Source organism: Aquila chrysaetos, chromosome 2, assembly GCF_900496995.4.
Source record: "Aquila chrysaetos chrysaetos chromosome 2, bAquChr1.4, whole genome shotgun sequence".
Taxonomy (NCBI): Eukaryota; Metazoa; Chordata; class Aves; order Accipitriformes; family Accipitridae; genus Aquila; species Aquila chrysaetos.
In genome coordinates, this window is record NC_044005.1 from 31,342,090 (window position 1) to 31,363,559 (window position 21,470).

Sequence of the window (21,470 nt, forward strand, 5' to 3'; positions counted from 1 at the left end):
TCTTGAACAATCTTGCTTGCCACAACTGGCAGTCAGCAAATGAAAAAAATTTCATCGGTAATAAGTAGGAACAACTTCTGTCTTTTCCAATAAATCTTTGTGACAGTTTTGTAGCATAGTGTAAATGTAAAATAAACTTACCTCATAGGAAAAAAGAGGGATTTTTGATTGATCTGCTTTTGTAGCACTGATGGGAAAGTAAATCTTGTAATTACTTCAGTTATCTAAAGACAAAACCAAAAGGATGGTGTGTCATGCTAGCTAGAAAATTAAGATTATTTTTTTTAAATCAGCTATGTATGCCTTTTCATTTTTGTTGAAGGCATAGTATGTGTTTCATTCAATTAAATTTCACATTTATTTTTCCAGATTTCTTTTTCAGATTGAGAAGCATCAAAATTATAACACCGGGGAAAGGGACTATCAAATAATTCAACATTTTTAAACATGGGTTTCATGTAAATATATACATGCATCTTTACATGCGTAGGTTGTACTTGCATAGATTTACTAGTGCGTGATGATGTTCAAGAAACTGTAATACCTGCAATGGCTGGCGTTACATTCAGCCTTTCATTGTGCTTGCCTAGCCCACCACGGGGCTATGCCATGCCTCTAATTAGAGCAGAGTTGCACCCATGTCTGGACGGTATGTGTTTAGGTGTGATGTTTCCTTCTGCACTTAGAAATTGCCTAGTAACATCTTGTAGACATAACAAGGACATATTTAATATTAATCAAATGCAGCTCATTCCCACATTCTGTGCTTGTGTTCTGTTTTACATAGCCTTGTAAGCACTGTGCCTTTTGTGTTGTTCTCCAATCTGACTGCAAAACCAATATGATGCCGTAAAAACTTGATTCCCTACATTCTCGCCTTTCTTCTCACAAGTTTGTATGCCTGTGCCCTTCTTTTATTGTTATTTTTGAAGCTTCATAAGTATCGCTGGTGTGCAGGCTTACAGCTCATTAAAGGGAGTCTCAGTAAGTGTTTGGGCAAAGTTTTTTTGAATAGCGTGGATAATATGCCGCTTTGTATGTAGCTTCATGGAACCAAGGTTTGCTTGTTGACCAGCACTGGAAAGATCAGGTCTGTGATTTTTTTGCTGCATGGGCAGTTCTCAGTTTCTACAGAACTAAATCTTGAATAAAAAAACAATCAAACTCTGTAATTCAGAACTGAGTTTGAGAATTGCTAGTGTTTCTAGCCACGTTAGCAGGTGTTCATTATAAAGACCAGCAACTACACCATAACATTTTTCTTTTTTAATTTAGACTAACACCCCCCCCCGCAACTAGATGATTTTTGTGAATGTGTGCTTATACAGTAGAAGTGTTTTGTTTAGAAACAAGTTACAATAATAACTTCAGATGGGGTTGCTTAGGGCTTTGTCCAGTTGAGTCTTAGAAACTCCTGAGGGTGAAGGTTCTGCAACCTCTCAGCACCTGTCCCAGTGGCTGATAATCCTTACAGTGAAAATCTTTTTTCTTCTATCAAGTTGGAACCTTCCTTGTTTTAATTTATTTATTTTAATTAACTTCTTGTATTATCCCTCCCATACACCTCAGTAAACAACCTGTCTTCATCTTCTTGGTAACCTTCTCTTTTGAGGGCTGCCGTTAGGTCCCCTTGAGCCTTTTCTTCATCAGGCTGAACAGTGGTTCACCAGGCTTAAAGAAGTTTAGATTACTTTGAAATCTACACGTACATTCAATTTGTTTTCAACTTTAGTCTTTTAAATACTGGTTGAAGAGTGATTACTTTTAAAGTAGCATGCAACCTGTATTTCATGTCCTGCCAGACTAACTTCGAGTTGAATGAGGTTTAAAAGGAAATGTTTTTGCCCATAGATTCTAATATTCAAATTATATTTGGGAGTTAGGAGGATGGATTTATAATCCTCATGTCTTCTTGTATCCATAGTATTGTACATGAATTTTCAGAACAGTTGAGTCACCGTTGCCAGCTCTGCTGGTTGTTGATTTTGACATGAATGCTGCCACGTTGTTTATGACTTAATGATAAGGACATGGTCATTTATGATAGCGTTGCAGACTAATATAATAAATATTTTGCACCTGTGCTTTTTTAGATGTATTGAAGTAATGTAGGTCTTATGAAGGCACTGGAATCATCTTTCTAGAAACTAATTATGGTATTATGCTGTTTGAGCTTACTTTTTTTTGGTTTAGACTTGAACAGGGTTAATAAAACAGAAATAAGAAAGGCAGTTTCAGTAGTAAAATGAACTAAACTGTATGGTTAATATGGTGGGTCTGCCCAATTTAAATGTAACATATGAAGAGCTAATAATATTTATGGAGCTCCAGTCTAGTGCCTTTTTGGTGAGCTATTACTTAATAAAAATTGTCGGTATTGCAAGACTTTGGAATTCTTGTTTTCTGTAGAATAGACACTTGTATCTCATGTGCCTTCCTAAAGTTGATCTTTGTGTTAATTCTTTTTCTAGAAAATCGTGTTCTTGACATCCTTTATCCAAGAACCTGGAGCAGCAGAGAGACAGTTTTTACAGTGAGGAGAAATTAACTGCTAGGTAAGTTAACTGCCAATGTCTGGCAACAATCTGATCTTTTCAGCTGGGGAAGACAACTATGAATTGTAATCTTCAGCTGGGTATGTAAGTTGAATCAGTTGCTGTGGGAGTAGGTAACCTAGAGATAGTAGATATTGGACAGTCCTTGGGTGAGGAAAAAAAGAATGTTTGTGACCTGTACATGTAGTTTCCATGCTGAGCAGTGACGAAACTCTACTCAAATATTCAGTGAAATATGTAATCCTACTTTTTTTTGTATGTTGCAAAAAATGTGAGGATAGAGTTAAGTTCTATGAGTGTTCTAGGAGTGAGATATCTGGTAAATTGTGAACGTCTACGTACCTAGGCAGGTAAAATATATATAGGTATAATGAGCTATGTATATTTATCTCTGCTTGTCATTTTATAGTGTGGTGCCTTGTCAAGCTGCCTGGTATTTCAGGTAAATTTGAAGTGACAGTTCATTATAGTAAATTAGATGTCATTAATTTCCTTTGTGAGTAAATTTTACATAAAAATGTGTAGAAAGTAGTAAAGGTAACCTTCTGCTCTGCATTTGATGACAACCCAAGTACTGAATTATTTACAATTGCTTTGTATTGCCCATTTACTGTTTGATGGATCATTTTACACCGTAATATTGTTGCTGCATGGGAAAAATATATGTTCAGCAGTCTCAGTGACCTCTGGAAAGGATAATTTATTTGGGAGTTTAAAATATGGTTGACGTTTTACCAAAACCTCCTGGACTATTTTTGTTTGCAAAGCCTACAGAATATTATATTTTGTAGTTTGAGGCTATATAGCAATTAAATAGTGGGGAAAAAAAAAAGTTATCATTAGAAGTGTTTTTCATCTTGGTTTGCTTCTAGTTAAGCTTATTGACAATGTGGAAATTCCCAAAGTAGTCCAAGAGATATAAGTAAAACATAACTTCTTTTGAACTTTGAGTTTTTGAAACATTCTTTTTTCAGGTTTAGGGTTTTTTGTTGTTTTTTTTTTTTAATTAAAAAAAAGACAGCATTAGAGTTTTTTTCAGTAATGAAGCTCTGTTTTTTCTTTATGCCTTGTTGGCATTGAGAATACATAAAGTGTTTGAATAATATGTTAGCATTTATATTTGTGAATATAATGAACAGGAGTTTGTTAGGTGTATGTTACTGCCATTGCTGCATTTAGTTCTAAGCAAAAGTCATTATGTTTGGGGCTGGTTGGTTATTACTTTCACGTATATGTGTCATCAGGTACTAGAAAACCTCCCTTCACGTAAAACAAGATGAAGAAAAAATGGTAGTTCAGTGAGAACCTCTCTGATATATTCGGAAGTATATTTAACTTTAATTGGCATATTATATCAATGCCATTATCTCACTTCCAAAACCATTAAGTATTGCTAAAGCCACCTAAATAAAACTACTGTTTTTTTTTTTATTTTAAGTTTTCCTTTGAAAATTTAGTTTTAATAAGCCAAGCATGAATATAATATGATTGCTGACTCTCCAATAATTTTTTTTCTTTTTCTGTTTAGGTGTTCAAACTTCTGATTCAGTCACCAGATATTAATGAGGAAGAAAACCTGACTCATTAACACAGTTCTGGTAGTTTGTCAGGTTTTTTTTATTCCGTGGTGTTTGAGGAGAGATTTGAGGAAAATTTCAAGGAATGGAGTTAGCTCACAGTTTACTACTTAATGAAGAAGTGTATAACCAGCTTGGTGAATTTCAAAAAGCAGAGTTCATTTTTGAATGGTTACAGTTTTTGGAAAAACTTTTACCAGTGACTAGCAGAGTAAGTATAATGAGACTTGAGAGGAAAAGCACATTACAGAGCTGTTTATCTCTGTCTTTTTTGTTATTTTGTTTAAAAACAAAGAGCAGTATTCAATTTTGTTTACTTCATGTCTTTTATGTACATGCACTGAAAGTATGTTCGGTGTTAGTAGCAGCTTTCTAAATGTTACAAGTTTTTGGTTACAGCCCTTCAAGTGACAGAGCCCCTAGTCCAATGAAAGGAATTTTTACTTTTTTTTTTTTTTTTTTTTAACTCAGATTATTACTGCAAGATTTTGCAATCCCATGATGAATACTGATAGTCATGCTTCCACCTAGCATGGCACAATTTGGTAGTTCTCTAGCAAGCAAGAATGTAGCATCTTGCTCTTTGGTTTTTATTTTCCTAATCAAATGATAAAAGATCCATTTCCAGCCAACTCTCCAATTGTTTGGTTCACTGTACAGTGTATATTGAGTAGGATATGTGGATATGTAACAGCAAACCAACCTAGATAATGCTATTTAAGAGTTATGTTATTTGTGTTAAAATATGTAAATGAAATACAGTGCTAAGCTCTTTATTTTTTTAAAAGAGCATTTGATATAAGACTATTGATATAAGACTAAAATAGATGATAGTTTTAAGGGAAGTTCTTTCCATTCTAATGCTCAACTTCTTGAAACTCTGCTAAGGTTCTTCTTTACTACTTAAATTACTATATTTCTGTGAATTGTTTTATTTTAAAACAGGCTTAAAAGAAGCAAGAAAAGGCAATTTTGTTTTAGCAAGATGTAGCTATACAAATGCCATAGGGAAAATAAACTTGAAATGCTACTAGAAAGAATTATGCTCTGAAAAATGTGATTTTTAAATTTTTTTTTTTTTTAAGAAGAAGAATAATAAAATAGTCACATATTTGAGATGGCTTTGCTTTAAGGAGAAAGGTGCAATAAAATGTTCATTTTTAATTAAGCATGTCAGATTATCAGAATGGTAATAATGGAAAGTAAAGATAATTAGCATTAATTATCTTTAACTAACTTTTAAATTTAACTGAAATTTAACTGGTTACTGATTTTGTTTCCAGGCTGATATAAGGGAAAACCAGAAGAAACTGGTTGAACAATTGACTTCTTTATTAAACAATTCCCCAGGACCTCCTACCAGACGGCTTGTTGCCAAGAACTTAGCCGTACTTTATAGCACTGGAGACACTTTTTCTGTTTACCAAACAATTGACAAATGCAATGAACTCATACGGAGTAAAGATGATTCACCAAGTTATCTGCCTACGAAACTGTAAGTATTTTTTTTAACTCCAAACTTCAAATCCAGTGGTAACAAGAGAGACAGATTTACATGGCAAGAGGTTAATGTAGGAGAGGGTATGCTCCCTCCTTTCTGCCTGTTGTCTGGTAGGGCTTTGTACTATATGACACACAGAATTTGGGAGCTTCCCTGATTAGTATCATTATTGTGGGTGTATCCAGCTGTAAAAAGTAATTTTTTTCTTTGGTATTACATCTCTAAAATTTTTAGACTTGAATATTAAAAAGAGAAACTGAATACATCTGAAACATGAAAGCAAATTCAAATTGCTTCCTTTCCTCTAGGTATTATAACAATTCGATTTTAATCATTTAGTATATGCTGCTTTCAGGGCAGAATTATGAGTGGTTAAGTACTTCTGTAGCATTTAATACATTTCTGTGGCATTACTGGAAAGTTTTGAGTAAGAAGTTCAGCTACATGTTGGGGGGAAAAAAAATCAGGTGAGTACTTTACAACATAAATTGCCTTTGAAAATTTACTAAGCTTAAAATATATTTTCTTCCTTATTTAGAAGTTTCTTGTTATGATTCACATAAATATAATAGAGAATCAATCACATTCAAACACTTCAAAATCAGATTACTTTTGAAGCATTTAACGCAGAGGCAATTTGGTGGCTGATGGGAGTCAGTGTAGGTTGCATATGTTAGAACAAATTTGACCTAACTAGCTAGCTAGTATTTACTAAATCCCCTGGAAAGAAATGCCTTGAGTGATTGGAAAGCTAAGCTAAATTAATGTATTTAGGAGTGTAGGAATGCTAAACTTGTTGCTATCCTTCAGAACTATAATGACCATAGTATGCTTTAAGGTAATAGAGTAAACTGAGGCCTGTTTACGCTTTGTGTTTTTGTTCAGTGACAGGACAAAACCAGGTGCAATACGTATTGCCATATTGAATAAACCATGCTTTACAGCAAGTCAAACTAACCTGCTTTTTACCAAAAAGATGAAGAAAGCTTTTCATAAGTAACTCACTTAACATTAGTAAAAGGAAAAAAATACTTACCTGACATGATGCACCTGAGTTCACTACCACAGGATACATAAGAAAACAGAGAATATGGTTGTATTAGATATTGTATGTGTGCACCAGGAACCAAAAGGGTAGAAGACAGTTGGTGATCTCCAGCCAGACAATTGAAAATCAGGCCAGACAGAACACCAGCAACGGATAACAGAGTTAATGAGGGGGCAGGTGTTTGAAAAACAAGGAGAAAGTATTAGTAGTGCTCAGAAGAGCAGTAAAACAGACAAGTATAACTCCAGGTACAAAATACAGTTATTGAGTACATTTCTTAATCCAACTGGGAAACTGGGTATAGTTAGTTAGAAACATCTGAAATGTTTGGAACCAAACGCCTAAAGCCTAGCCAACAGAACAGAGAAATGTGAACTGTTATTACAGTATGTCAAACCAAATCTTAAGGTGCAGAATTATGCATAACCTTTATTCCTGAAACAATGCACATCTTTCACTATAGTGAAGAAAATTAAAGATAAAGGTAGAGATAGTAAAACATCATCGTGCATTAATGATACAGTATACAAAGCAGAGCAGAATCTGTCTTCCTTTGCTTCACATGCTAATCCTGTTTCTGACAACCCACGTGAAGTTTCCTGAAAATAGATTTTTGCAAGGAGTCAGTTGTATTTTACAATACCATAATATTTTTTTGTTTCCTGCTTGTTCCAATTGACATCTTGTGCACTCTTTTGAGTCAAGAGTAAGTTTGTTATAAAAGGTCTTAGTCCTGCAAAGGAAATTAATGCTGTACTACTGGCTCCTCAACGGTGAGATGCATTAACATTATAGGTGAGTTGTAGTATGGGACAGAGCTCTGCGGGTCTTCCTGCAAGATGCCACACTGGAGGAAGTGGGATGATGTTGGCATAGCAAGGAGGGATGATGGATTCCATCGGCAGTAAGGCAGAAATGGCAAAGACAAACAGAAATGGCAGATATCCGGAGTCAGAAGGCAGAGAAGTAGCTGGTGGAGAAAGAGAGAGGTGGCAGTATTCAGAATCCTGCTGGGTGTGTAAGCAGTACTGAGGAGAGAAAATAAGACATGAAGTGGAGAAAAAGGTAGCAGTAAAATATGGTTTACTTCAAAAAAGGTTTGGAAAAGGGATTTCTTATAGTACTGGCACTGAGACAACAGGCTACAGAAAAATAATTGGAGCTACAGAACCCTTTATTGAGTAAAATTGTTCATCTTGGGCTGCAAGTATATGGAATACTTGGTGTTCAGTGAAGAAAGACTGCCTTTTTTTCTTCTTTTTTTTTTTTTTTTAATATCTTGATTAAAGTGTTGTCTTTGTTTGCCATCTGTCCTTATTTAGCATACATGCCCATGTTGACTGGTAGCAACATTTCACCGTCATTGTTCACAATATGTTGATTTGCCTGGAAACTTTTCTAAGTAAAATTTCCAGTGAATTGTTCTCTTATCTAAAAAACTATCATTTTTCTTCTTTCATATAGGTGGAAGATGGAAATGTTTTAGGCAAGCATTTTAAACAGAACCTTAGTTAGGTACTCATCTCCTACTAAAATTGAGTGTGATGTGAATGCTATAACAGATCAGATAAACAGGTCATATAGTGTGAATACAGCTTATTACTTTACTTTAAATTACAAAGTTTTTAAAATATTCACTAGGGCTGCTTTTAAACCATAAGCATTTTGAAAGCATTTGGATGGTCAGCAAACTTTCATAGCTGATCTCAGTGCTATTTTACCACATGTTTAAGTATCTTAGTTCTGCATTTTTGTTGGTACCTCTCCAAGCACAATTGTTCAGGCAAAATTTGAGAGAAAACAACTTAAATGTATCTTATATAAAGAGTCGTATATCAAAATGGAGGCGTGCTGACAGGGAGGAAAAAACACAGGCAGAGGGGCTTTTCCCTGCAAAACTTGTATAAATTTACAGGCTTCCTGGGAAACTTCTGGCTGTTGCTTGTGATTTGACAGATAAAATGACTCGATAGTTAATACAGTTTGGACTTAGTGAAGAAATATTTGTGGAAAAAAAATAGACAACTAGGGTCCTACAATCCTAGAAGGCAGTCAGAAGAGCTTCCTAAGTCCTATGCTTTGAACTTTTATAGAAACTTAAATATTGATGTGCAGAAGTAGCTGGATTCTGGGCTTTAGTTGACTAGATGTTGCTCATCAAGAAATATTGCCACTTTGTTGCTGGAAATCACTGTTCAACCCTGATCAACTCTTTCATACAACACTTAAGCACATGGCAGTACAACCAACTATGTAAGAGTGTTTGCAGCTTATACCGTGATGTAATAAGGTAGTTCTGGTTTGGGGTTTTTTTTGTATATGTTTGTTAAATATTCTTTCTTTGGATTATGATGTGAAAGATATATTATTTAGTCTTGAAGCTAATTAAAGAGAGTGTTTGTGACCATAAGATGATCAATTTAGTAGTAAGGTGGTGCAATTGTAATTTTGAGCCCAGCCACACCATGAACAAAATTAAAATCCAGATTGTTGGTGTGTAACGAGTTGGATATAAGGAATAATGAAAAATGTTGCTTTAATGAAAATAGGATTTTGGTATGATAAGAGCTAAAGAAAATAGGGTTTTGGCACGATAAGAGGTAAAGAATACCAGTTTTGTTTTTCTTACTGTGCTTTGTCATTTAGGGAATTACTGTTAATATTAAATGCATTTTTCTAATTAAGAATGTGTTCAGTATGAGATTTTAAAATTCTTTATGTGAAAGTTGAATTCAGTTGGGGAATAAATAAAATGTTGTTTTGTTGAAGGTGGTGCTGAGCAGTGTCACTGCATATTTAAGTACGTCTGGCCAAAGAGCTGAAAGCTGATTAAAGATATAATTTCCTTTTTCCTTGTATTCATAAAATTAATTCATTTAGTTATAGATCTGTCTATACTTAAGCAAAGTGTTTTCCTTCATTAATTATTCAAAGAAAAATACTCTTTAATTAAGCAACTCTTTATTTCTTTTTTTTGCTCAATATTTAGCAATTTTTGCTTTGCTAAAGGAGATGTCGATGAGCACACAGACTCCAGTTGTCAGGTATTTCACCTGGAAACTAAATTCAGAATCTGTGTGCGGTGAAAAGGACATGGGCTTATACTTTTTTTTTCCTTCAAGATGTTTCCTTATTATGTATTGTTATACATAAATGCCAGAATTTTCATTACTAGACCATTTGCAGTCTACTATTGACCATCAAATTGTAAATAAACCTGTCCCTGGCTACTTCTAGCATCATCTGCTGCAGCACAGTGCCATAGACTGCATGATACAGGGCATGGTTAGTTAGAAATTAATGTTAGGGTTTAAAGGTGGATATGAAAATTGTATTCCTATCATAAAATTTATTGGAAGATTGTATTACCTGAATTCTTGTATTACTCAAGTTATTCTCCCAACCCTTCTATCTGCATTTCTCCTAGAGTGTGAGTATGTGCCACACACAGACCATTTTCTTTTTTCTGCCCGCCCCCCCCCCCCCGCCTTTTGATAATCCACTTACTTTTTTGGGACATTCTATTTAGTTGTTTTGTTGTTTGCCCATTGATTATGTTAGTCGTCTTAATCCCTTTCATCTATTACTGCATCCATTTTCACGCGTCTTTGGGTTTGCTTTTGTTTTAGTGCTGCGGTGGTATGCTTGGGCTATTTATACAAAAAATTGGGAAGAATTTTGGGAAACAGTTTTACTGACACCGTTGGGAATGTGCTTAAAGCAATGAAGAATGCAGAGGTATTGGAACAGCATGTTTAAAAAATGATTGGAAAAATAATAGGATGTTTACTGTTGGTAGCTGGACCAATGAATAGGAGAAAGTGCATGATACCAAAATATGAAAAAATTGTGGAAAGTCATAGGATAAAAATCAGTGTCTAAATTCCAAAGTATTATTGGAGTCATAATGGATTATGACTATAAAAGGATGGTTCATAGCTATTCTCAATCTGATTTCATGAAAGAACTTGATAAACTAGAAAATTTAATTGCCTTATTAATAAGAACATTTTTGCTCCAGCTTGTACTCCGTGTTTTGAGTTTTAAACTGCTAGTGAGTACTTTGCAGTACAACACAGAATTACTATTTTCACTTGCTGATAGAGTTACAGAGCAAGTTATCTGCTTTAACTCACTTCAGCATAAACAGATCTCCAAAAGTCTAAAACACCCAAACCATTGTTTACCTGTTTCAGTAGTTGGCATTTTGTATTTCCAAGGAGCTTAGGGTTACAAAACTTTTAACATTTCTCTTTTTCATTTTTCAGTCTCAAGGTCGTTATGAAATCATGCTTAGTTTGCAAAATATATTAAATGGTTTAGGAGCTGCTGCTATCCCCTGTCATAGAGATATTTACAAAGCTGCCCGATCATGTTTGACAGATCGATCCATGGCAGTCCGCTGTGCTGCTGCAAAGGTAAAGTCCTCTAACAGCTGTTTTTATTAATTAAGCTCCCTAAATAAAATTCTGTTCTAATGGATGATGAATACAGCAGTAAATACATTGTTTGTGTATCTTTATTTCTTTGATATCTCCTTGGCAGCAAAAATTGAAGTCATTTTAGTATAAAGCAAATGCTTATTTTGTTAGGGAGAACCGTGTATTATGTAGCAAACTAAAATTTTTACTAAGTACTTTTCCATTCAAAACATATTTATTTCCCTTTTTTGTCTAGTGTCTTCTTGAACTTCAGAATGAAGCAGTATTTATGTGGAGTACAGACCTGGATAGTGTTGTGACCTTGTGTTTTAAATCCTTTGAAGGTTCTAATTATGATGTACGATTAGCAGTTGCAAAACTTTTAGGCACAGTATTGGCTAGAGCTCTAACATCTAAACAGACAACAGGTAAAGTATGTACTTTGTTTGCTGATTCCTCATCTGTAAAAATCTGTCAGATGATAAGAAACTCTCAAGTTCTGTTGAAGCCTGAAGTAAAATCACAATGTAAGCTTCATCTGGCTGTTCATATCTCTGGATTGGTCTTTTTTGTAACATTTTTCTTGTGAAGTACTGTGGTTTTGGTTGTGTTAACATATATATATGTATTTATAAAATAATAAACAAGGAAAAATATTTGGTAAAATTATTTTTCCCTGTTACAAGATTGTTATTGTATGGACAGAAATTAGTAGCCTCAAGAATTTAAAGGCAAGATTAATATAAGCAGTGTAGAAAGCACTAAGATTTGAGGGAGTGTCTCCTTGTCAAACTAAAGAGTTAAGGATATTTTCAAGGTGTTTTTCCACAATCATCAACAACACATCTGGATTGTCTAGCAGTACAAATGTGATCAGAAGCAGAAATGAGCATGCAGTTTTGTTCAATCAACAGACCATGTAACAGTTTTTGCTGACAGACAGTACTTGATCTAACTGAAGCATCCTGGCACAAAGTTCACACCTCCAGTCTTCGGTGTCATTCAGACTGGGCATTTTTAGCCCAATCTTAGGAGCCCAAAGCTAAATATCTAACTGTAATCTAAGCAAAATATAACAGGATGCAGAGTAAGTGTGATTCAGGCTGTTTGTTCTGCTTTTAATGGGATCAGAGAAGACCTTTAGTGCAATAAGCAGCAAATGACAAAACTACATGCCCTTAAGCCCAACTTACTGCCTTTCAAAATTCCTGAGGCTGTGTATTTGCATTGGAGACTCTGAAGTCTTGACTTATAAAGTATTTTTCTAAGAATCTTTTGGAGAGAATTATTGTGTTACAGAAACCAATCAGCACTTATCTTTTCCCAGTAAAGTAAAAAAAAAAAAATACTCTGACCTCTTTATAGACTCAATAGTTTTCTTTAATCTTTGTAAGCAATGTAGTTGTACTTCTGAAGTGCTAAGATATGGTTATGTAAGAAGCTCATCAACTCTTTGGTTGGTTATTTTTAGTTATTTTTATTTATATGGTTATTTTTAGTTAAAAAGAAGTAGAGCTAAGTGAGACAGAAGCTAGGTGAAGGCTAGAAGGGGCTGGGGGGAAAGGTGGAGGGAGCGGTACATGAAGAAGTGCATACTCCTGAAGTTTCTGCATTGTATCCAATAACCTGCTGATATTGGGTTGCTTTTTTTCTTTCTTTTGGACATGATTTTCTCAAATCCTCTCATTTCTTTTCCCATTTCAGTTCTTGGAAGAGAATGAAAAATGCAATGAAAATTTTAGGTCACTTAGTTTGCAGAGTGTGCAGTCATCATGCTAAGTTTGCACACACATGTCCCAGCATGTGTTTTAAATGAACTTTCTGTCAAGAAATAAAACAACAGAATAGGAATTGGGGATAAATAATTTTCCTAGAAGATTGTAAACATATTCTATTAATCTCATTCTTTTGAAGAGCTGATTTAATACTAAGGTGAAATGCTTTTGTTTCTAAGAGAACCTGTAGCTATGCCCTTATCTGGGCTACGCATAGCAGAAAGGTAATCCGCCCTGTCTGGAGTTTGGAATAGAGAGTTGTCTTTGGCAGTATGCTGGAATGAGTTAGAGTCAGGGATTTCATGAAGCTTCAGGTGGTAGGAGGAGGCCATACAGAGCTTTTTGCAAGGGGAGCTTAGATTAGATGGTAAATATTGAGGGAGAGTAAATGTATGTATAAATATTAGGTGATGGCCTAAACAATTTAAAGATAGCTGAAGCAGAAAAACATGAGCGATATTGTGGTTCACTGGAGCACTGAGTCCTAAAATGTCTTAGTTTCTGTTGTGAAATTATGCTCAAACAGTATTTGGATTTGATTGTGCTACTGAATTTGTGCAAATTGTTTTTTCTAAAACAGAGTTTAACTTTTCTTCTAAAATGTAACAAGTTTTACAGAGCTATTTCTCTAAAGATCTACATCTCTTCTTAGCATCCGCCAGGCATAACTTCCGCAGAATCTCTTTGGAAGAAGTGATGGAGCTATTGGGAACTGGATTTCTGCGCGGAAGTTGTGGGTTTCTACGAGCCAGTGGCGATATGTTGAAAGGGACGAGTTCAGTCAGCAGAGATGTTAGAGTTGGAGTCACCCAGGTTTGGATTACGTTAGTTATCATTTTCTGAGATTGCTAAACATTCCTATAATAACTGTTTTGCTCTCCATATATTTCTTATTTCATCCCTTTTTGTATCTGTGACAAAATGTATGTACTTTAAAACAACAATTTACATCTTGAGTTATGCTAGAAAGAAAAGAAAAAAAGTTTCTGATGTTGCTTATTGTTTACCTGATAGTTGGAAATTTTCAAAATTAAATACATATTACTTGTGAAAGCTTCACGTGATATGAATTTCAAGTAAGTGATATAAATAAGTACTTTAATCAAATTTTTAATTTAAAACTTAATACCTTATGTCTAAAAATGAAAGGGAGAGGTTACAATAATTCTTTGAACTTGCAATAGTATCCTTCTATATAGGGACATTCCCAGTCCTGTTCTGAAAGAATGGTTCTGCTTTGGGTAAATGCATGAAAAATAAGGAAAACAGAATTTAGTGGAAAAAACCAAATACCTGTTTTGCTGTGTTCCAGGATGCTATAGAGGATAGAATTTTGTTAACTGAGCAGGACTGAAGTCAGACTGTATAGTGCATGCTGGTAAAAACAGTAGAAATTTTTCAGATAATATCAGGTTGGGTTCTTCCTGTAAATATTATCTTAAATGGCATTTATATGCTAAGACCTAGATATTCAAATGTTAAACCTGTGAATCAAGACTAAAGGTCATGATGAATATTTACATATCAAACAGCTGTGATTATTTTAATATGTTACAGTCCCCACAGCTATTTGATACGTCCCCTGTGCCAGTAAGGGAGTTTTTCAGTGCATTTCAACTTCTGCAGTGCAAAAAAACCTGTAAATTAGCTAGAATTACTGATAGAAGCTGCCAGACTTTGCACTGAAACAGCTAGAAGGTGCTCACAAATTGTCTTCTGTGCTCAGATCATGCTGGGTAGAAACATTAACTTCTGGCAGAGAGACAGAAAAGCTGGGGAACAATAATACCTTGACAGCTATTTGCCTAGAAAATGTGTGCAAGACTCCTAGTGTGTGCTATATACATGGTGGTTTTATTAGTTTTCCAGGAATAGGTATTTCAGTTTGGTATTTTGACTATTTGTACAGTTTTTTGGAGGCTGTCTCCTTTTTCATGCATTTCTACGTTAACACAATAGTACCTGTGCTACATGGTACACTCTAACCGTACCAGAACGGTTAAAACAGTGCAATGTTTCTATAAGAAAACCTTGAGAAATTGTGCATCTATCTGTGCCTGTGAGTAGAAAACACTTGCAGTTATAAAATGTATTACTTATTAGTGAATTGGAGCTTATTATAAATTAAAAAATAAGACAAACACTGAAGATGACTTCTTACATGTGGAAGAAGAATTTATATTTGTTCAAGACACAGCCAGGTTTAAGATGTAGTTCAAAATGTAGCCACGGCAGTATGACTCTTCACAAGTCTATTTATCCTGTTAAATTCCTCAGTTTTTAAATCTGTAAAACAGGGGTAATGTACTGGTACATTATTAAGCCTAAGTAGTATTTGTGAAGAGCTATTAGATGCTAACAGGATCTAATAGTACAACTTCTCCGTCTACAGTACTTCACTTTCTTTTATGTGAATAATTTCGTTGTTAATCTTAGACACATGACAAAGTATGTATGAGGCAAATATAGAAGTTTGTTGATATGGGTAGTAGTTGTGAACTTTCTTATGAGGAATGTTGTGTGTTCATTTGCATATTCTCATTTTTTGTATTTGCTATTCTTGATGCTAGCACATCTATTCATTAAAAAAAAAATCCAACACATGCACATGGAAGGCATTTGTAAGGGAGCGTATTATGTGGCAAAATAAATGGTCCTGTGGTGATTAGATTTGTAAAGTGACTCTGCATTCTTTCTCTTTGTTGTGACAAACATAGTCTTTTTATGGTACCTCCATTGCAAGGCAAACAATTAAAATTCATTGAGATGAAGAGCAGTGCTTGAGGGCTGCAAATATTCCCTAATTCAAAGCCTATAATAACAAAATTCTGTCAGGGTTATGGGTTATAGTTTTGTAACATAGTAGTTCTTAAAATGCATTCATACATTAAATTTGGGTTCCATGTGCAGAATGTTAAATAGCTGGAAGCTGTTGTTCAGTGAGACCAAACACAATGTTTTACATAACAAGTGCCTGTGCAGGGTAAACTGCCATTTCTCACAGTCTGGAATGAAATAACATGGGCAAGCAGTTTGAATTAACTTACAGTCAAAGCAGGCTGCAATGTTGCTAGTACAGTTTTGATAGTAATTTAAATTACTTAGATAAAAAAAAAAATTGCAGCTACCTGAAAGTGAGAACATACATAATTTATGGATGCATAAATGTGTAAATAATCTCAGTTTAGTGACGTTCCCAGTTGTGGCAATGTGTAGAGATTAAAAAAAAATATGTATGTGGGATAGCTGGCAGTGGTTTTCCAGGTGATTTTGCTCTAAAATATGGCTTCTTTTCAAATCTCTTCCAGGCATATGTGGTATTTGTCTCTACATTAGGAGCACAATGGCTTGAAAGGAACTTCTCTGCCTTCCTTTCCCATATTCTAGATCTGGTGCCTCAGTCTCACCCTAAGGTTATTCAGAGTCAGATGGATGCTATCGGCTGTCGCCGCTGTGTTTCATTTATCCTTCGAGCTACAGTAGGAGGCCTTCTTGGGGAAAAAGCTCAAATTGCAGCTGCCAAGGAGATTTGTCAGGCCATCTGGAAACTGAAGAAAGTTGTGGGTATGAGTCTAACAAGATTATCCATTTGGGCCTCTGTTTTTTCTTTTTTTAAGTGATTGTCCAACTTCCTAATCCAGAGACTGCAGAAATAGAATATATAGTGCTGATTTATTACCATAATAATGTAGAGGGCTTTTGATGGACTCCTTTGTTTTTAACTTGGGCTGGTTATTTGTTTGTGTGTGTCTGTGATTCTGCATGTGTGTACCCACACAAGCGTAAACATCTTGTTTAACACTTCTTCCCTGGCGAATATAAATTTAACCAATTACAAATAAAATAAAATAATAAATATATGCAGTAATAAAATACAGACAGTATTGTAAAATAAGTTAAATTGGCAGTTAATGTGTGTCTGGCCAGATTCTGCCTTCCTGTTCAGAGCAGCTGACACTACTGATGGTTCAAAAAAGAAGCATTTGTTCCTAATTGACAAAATGAGCATTTCTTCTGGAGAAAACAGATCTCTTGCATGATAAAGTCTTGTACACAGCTTCCAAAAAAAGCTGCTGATCTTCCACCATCGTCCTTGTAGGGGAAAAGAAAGAGAATGCTGGGCATAACCAGTCATCCCGTTGTGTACAGCTGCATATTGTATCCTAGTTAAATATCTAAATGTTAAATGTCTAAACTGACATCATCATTTTTGTCTCAAAAGAGGAACTTTCAAAAAACTCCAGATTTTTCCCTCCCTCTTTATTTCACACCCCCACATTCTCGCTCGCTTGCTCTCGCACTATTTCACTCTTTCCTTCCCCTTCTTTTCTCCTACTATGTAGTAAAGTCTGGCAAGTTATATCAAAGCATGACTTCTTCAAGTCACTTTTGGTGAGGCTGAGAATAGCATGCTGCTTACTAGTTGCTGTTCCCCATCACTTAAAGATAAGCAATTTGGTAGCTTCCATTTTATCTACTCTCCTGCCCTCACAGACATTACTACACTATCCATTTGAGTAATAGAAATGTACTTGTCTCGGTGAAGGTAAACCTTTATGAAAACAGTTTAGTCAAAAATAAAAATGGTAATGACAAAAGGTCATTTGGTAATATAAACAACTTATCATAGCAAAATCCTTTTTCCAATCTGTTTGTTTCATTTTGGTAATGATTTCCTGGGGATCTTCCTATATTGTGTTATCAGATACTGCAATGAGTGACAATAACTTGGAAACAAGAATTAGTACAACAGATGTAACAGCAAGTCAGCATGTGCTTGTGTGTGCACTTCAGGAACTTGGAAGTCTCATCCACGGCTTAGGAACTACAGCAGCACCATTACTGCAAGACTCCAGTACAGGTACAAGCCCTGAATTATTTTGTGAACCAGAGTACAAGATATATTCCTTTGTTTACTGTGGTCTTCTCTGATTTCTTATGGCTAGACTGTCAGTTCTTTCAAATCTGTTGGGATCATTTGTCTGGCATTGACTATAGCAACCTTTCTTCTAGAGTGCAGTCTCCTCGCTTGGACCTCTTTAGTTCTATCCTTTTCTGTTTTCTGTCACTAACCTAAAAACAAAAAAGGAAGAGGGGAAGTTGGCTACCTTACAAGCTGTAGGAAATCTTCAGGCATTGCCCAAAGAGTTCTGTATCTTCTCTGACCTGTACTGGTATGTTAATTAAAAAAAAACCAACACTAAAACCAGTATTGAATTTAACTCCATTAAGGATTGTATTTGAAGTCCAACACTTTATAATGTTTATAGTAAATCAGTTTGAGCTGTGTATCTTCATCTACCTTTATTGTTTTCATTTAGCTGCATTTTTTTCTGGATAGGTTCAAGTGGACATCTGTTTCCACTGCATGGATTACTGCTTCCTTAGGAATACTTACAGATATTTTCTGTGCATGTTGGTGAATAACGGCATAATATGTTAGGTTTTCTCCATATTGTTACTTTTCATTCAAGGTAACTTTTTTTGGAAAAATATTGAAGTATTTAGATTTTATAAGAAATATTTCACAATAAAGATCAATGGTACTTTTTAAAGAGAAGTACAGAAACTGGATAGTAGTATGTTCACCAGTCCTCTGTGTACATTTTTGCTTGTTTGACAATCTGCTTGCCTATTTCTTAAGTGTGTTTATACATTTTATTTTTCAGGAGTTCTGGAAGCAGTAATTTCTGTCATTCTTCATCCCAGCATTTCAGTTAGACTAACAGCAGCTTGGTGTTTACGCTGTATTGCAGTAGCATTGCCCTACTATGTGTCCCTGCTGTTGGATCGTTGCATTGAACGTCTTAGTGCATTGAAATCGTCCCCAGAAGGAGTAACTGGCTACAGTTTTGCTGTTGCTGCTTTGCTGGGTGCAGTAAAACACTGTCCTTTAGGAATTCCACATGGAAAAGGGAAGGTATGGTCTGAATACTTTACTTACAGGCAGTTCTTTGATGTTTTTGCAGTAGTATTTGCATGTATTCTTTATGATGTGATTACATAACCCAGTATACTGATGATACTTTCTTTCCTCAAGAAGGGGATTTTGAAGCATACCGTAACTCAAATAAACAAGTGTTTTTCTCACATGTGTCAGGATTGTGAATTTCTCAGGAAATATTACTAATGACTTTATTAACCACTCATACTGCAACCTTTTTCTAATGGAGAAGTTTGTTAAGGGAGAAGTTTGTTGTTTTGGGACAGAGGTCTATTCTGTGGACCTGTAAGGACTTAAATCGAACAGTCTAAGACAAGGTTTACCTGGAGAAAACATTTCTTGAGTAGAGTTATGTTTTTTGGAATTTCAAACTAAATTCTTTATAGCAAGATCAAACCTTCTCCAAATCTGGCCCAGTTTGACATTGACTTAAATTAGAAAGCTGACATTTCAGCAGTGTTAATGGTGAGAAAAGGCTAGTTTGGAGTACGTACAGCTGAAATGTATCAGACTTTGCCAAAGGAAAAGATCTTTCTTTTATAAAAAATAACTAGAAGTGTACATACAGATCTATTGCATGATCTGATGTTAGAAATAAGTTTCCTGGAAGGAAACTCGTTCTATCATAGATTAAGCCAAATTAATGTTTCCCAGGCCCATCAATGACCCTCCAGTGTATACAGTTTATTCAGTGCTTACACCAGTAACAGAAATTATGTATTATCTTGAACATCAGTGGTCAAGTCCAACAAAATCTTTAATCAAGTCCAACAGATACACACTTTTCGTTTTGTTTTACAGAATTTAACAGAAACCAGTTTCTTGCATTACCATAGTCTAAGATGCTTGTACCAATCTCTCCTCTAGCACAGATAGGATATACTGTGCTCTGAAGTTTTAGGGATATGCAGATGTAGACATACAGACCAGGAGAAGAAGCTGTTTCCATCTCAATGAGAACTTTATCCATGGAGTTACTCACAGTTGGAAAACCACGGTGCAACAAAATGTCAGTAGTACATGCTAATTCTCTTCATAATGTAGAAGCTTACATTCGCAGTTCTGAAAATACCTGTTTCAGAGCCAGTGGACATTAGAGAAGTGGCACACTTTGACACAAGGACTATGGATTTTTTCTTGTTATCACATCACTGTAAGATGAAAGGAATGCACATGTAAGGAAATGTAAATGTAAATGAAAGGAATGTACATTATGAAAAACGTCCCTTGCAGTGATTCCAGCCCACCCTTTCCGTGTTGAGTACTAACAGTTCCACACCACTCCTTAACAGACATTGCTAGCTACAGTTCTCAACATTCAAAGTCCCAACTGCTGATGAAAACAGTTTATAAATGTAAAAAAAAAAAAGCCTGTTTTTCTTAGCTTTTAAAAACTTTTCCTCCTGATTACTGAAAGACCACAGGGAGAGAACAAAATGAATATCATTTGCCCAGCTATATAGATAAGAAGTGCCATTCAAATACTATACACCTAAGCAGAGCTACAGTTTCTATTTAACACAGAAATGTAATTCTTAACAAAGATTTATTTTAGAGGAATAGAATAGGATGAAGTAGGGCCAGGAGGAGGTATGGGAGGGCACGGAAAAGTGTGGGAGAAACACTGTATTCTGTGCTAAGCTGGCAGGGGGGAGAACAGAGGAGTTGACAAAAGCTCTTTTCCATTCTCTCCTAGGAACACTGCCAGATTCCAGACTAGCTCCTCTTCTGAGGAGCTGAAAGAGACCAATGTTAAATAGAGCAGTTTTGAAAAGGAAATCTCAAACGTAGACAGTAGTGACCTAGACAGAAGCTGTTTTATATTAATGCATTTTCCTTTGAGAGAGCAGTTAGAGTTGCAGATGGAACCTATTCAGGAAAACAAAATAATTAGTAGGTTTGTATATATTTAGCATTCCGTACTAGTGTTTGTACTTCAGTTCAAAAAACATACTTCAAAAATAAGACATTTCTCCTAGTACATAGAGAGAAAAATTGTCAGAGATCAGTAAATGAAATCCTTTCTAGGATGTTTGTTTTACAGGTAATTTAAGTAAACTAAGCTGTTACTGATTTTTAGTAGTATAATTTAACAAGGGTACTGTTTTAATTTTAGAATCAAATATTTTAACTCTATCAGGAATCTATAAAAATAAATTTCTTCATTTGCAACCACCTGATAGCATTATGGGATTGGGGAAACTAATATTTTCAGACTGTTAATATTTCATGAAGTTTTGGAAGTGTACAAATTTCAAACTTTCATGAAGCAAACTTTCATGTGCAAACTTTCATGACATTTTTATAAGTGTGCAAATAAATTTCAGAAGGATGTTGTCTATACTGTCCAAATAAATTACAGTCTGCAAAAGAATTAGAGAAGGATGCTGTCTATACGGAGGCTTCTAATGGTATTATTGATAATGACACTTCTTACTTGTAATACTAACTTATAAGCAGTTTGTTTTGGTGACCAGACATAATGCAAGATGTAAGAAATACTTTTTGGCATATGTGAAACATAATTGAAGCAAAATCACCTGCAGAATACTTTCAGCATTTGTAGCCATACTGTGGTAGTTGATCATGGACACAGTATGTGTTCCTCCATGTAAATTCTAGGTAGCTTGTGCTTTGGTAACGAGCACA

The 21,470-nt window shown here is 35.1% G+C and overlaps 1 protein-coding gene across 10 annotated transcripts in view; it reads left to right on the forward strand.

Annotated features, from left to right (window-relative positions):
- The window catches only part of HEATR5A (HEAT repeat containing 5A), a 69,210-nt gene that overhangs the window by 7,226 nt on the left and 40,514 nt on the right, over positions 1–21,470 (forward strand). For 9 of the 10 annotated variants that reach the window (XM_030034111.2, XM_030034155.2, XM_030034150.2 and 6 more), the window contains exons 2-11: positions 2,472–2,555; positions 4,084–4,343; positions 5,416–5,627; positions 10,311–10,419; positions 10,950–11,099; positions 11,359–11,530; positions 13,530–13,690; positions 16,186–16,441; positions 17,583–17,738; positions 18,547–18,797. In XM_030034111.2, the coding sequence (XP_029889971.1) occupies positions 4,218–4,343; positions 5,416–5,627; positions 10,311–10,419; positions 10,950–11,099; positions 11,359–11,530; positions 13,530–13,690; positions 16,186–16,441; positions 17,583–17,738; positions 18,547–18,797 (1,593 nt within the window). In that variant the 5' untranslated portion in view covers positions 2,472–2,555; positions 4,084–4,217. Of the gene's footprint in view, positions 1–2,471; positions 2,556–4,083; positions 4,344–5,415; positions 5,628–10,310; positions 10,420–10,949; positions 11,100–11,358; positions 11,531–13,529; positions 13,691–16,185; positions 16,442–17,582; positions 17,739–18,546; positions 18,798–21,470 lie in introns of those variants that run through there. The other variant, XM_030034177.1, reaches the window with a different exon arrangement.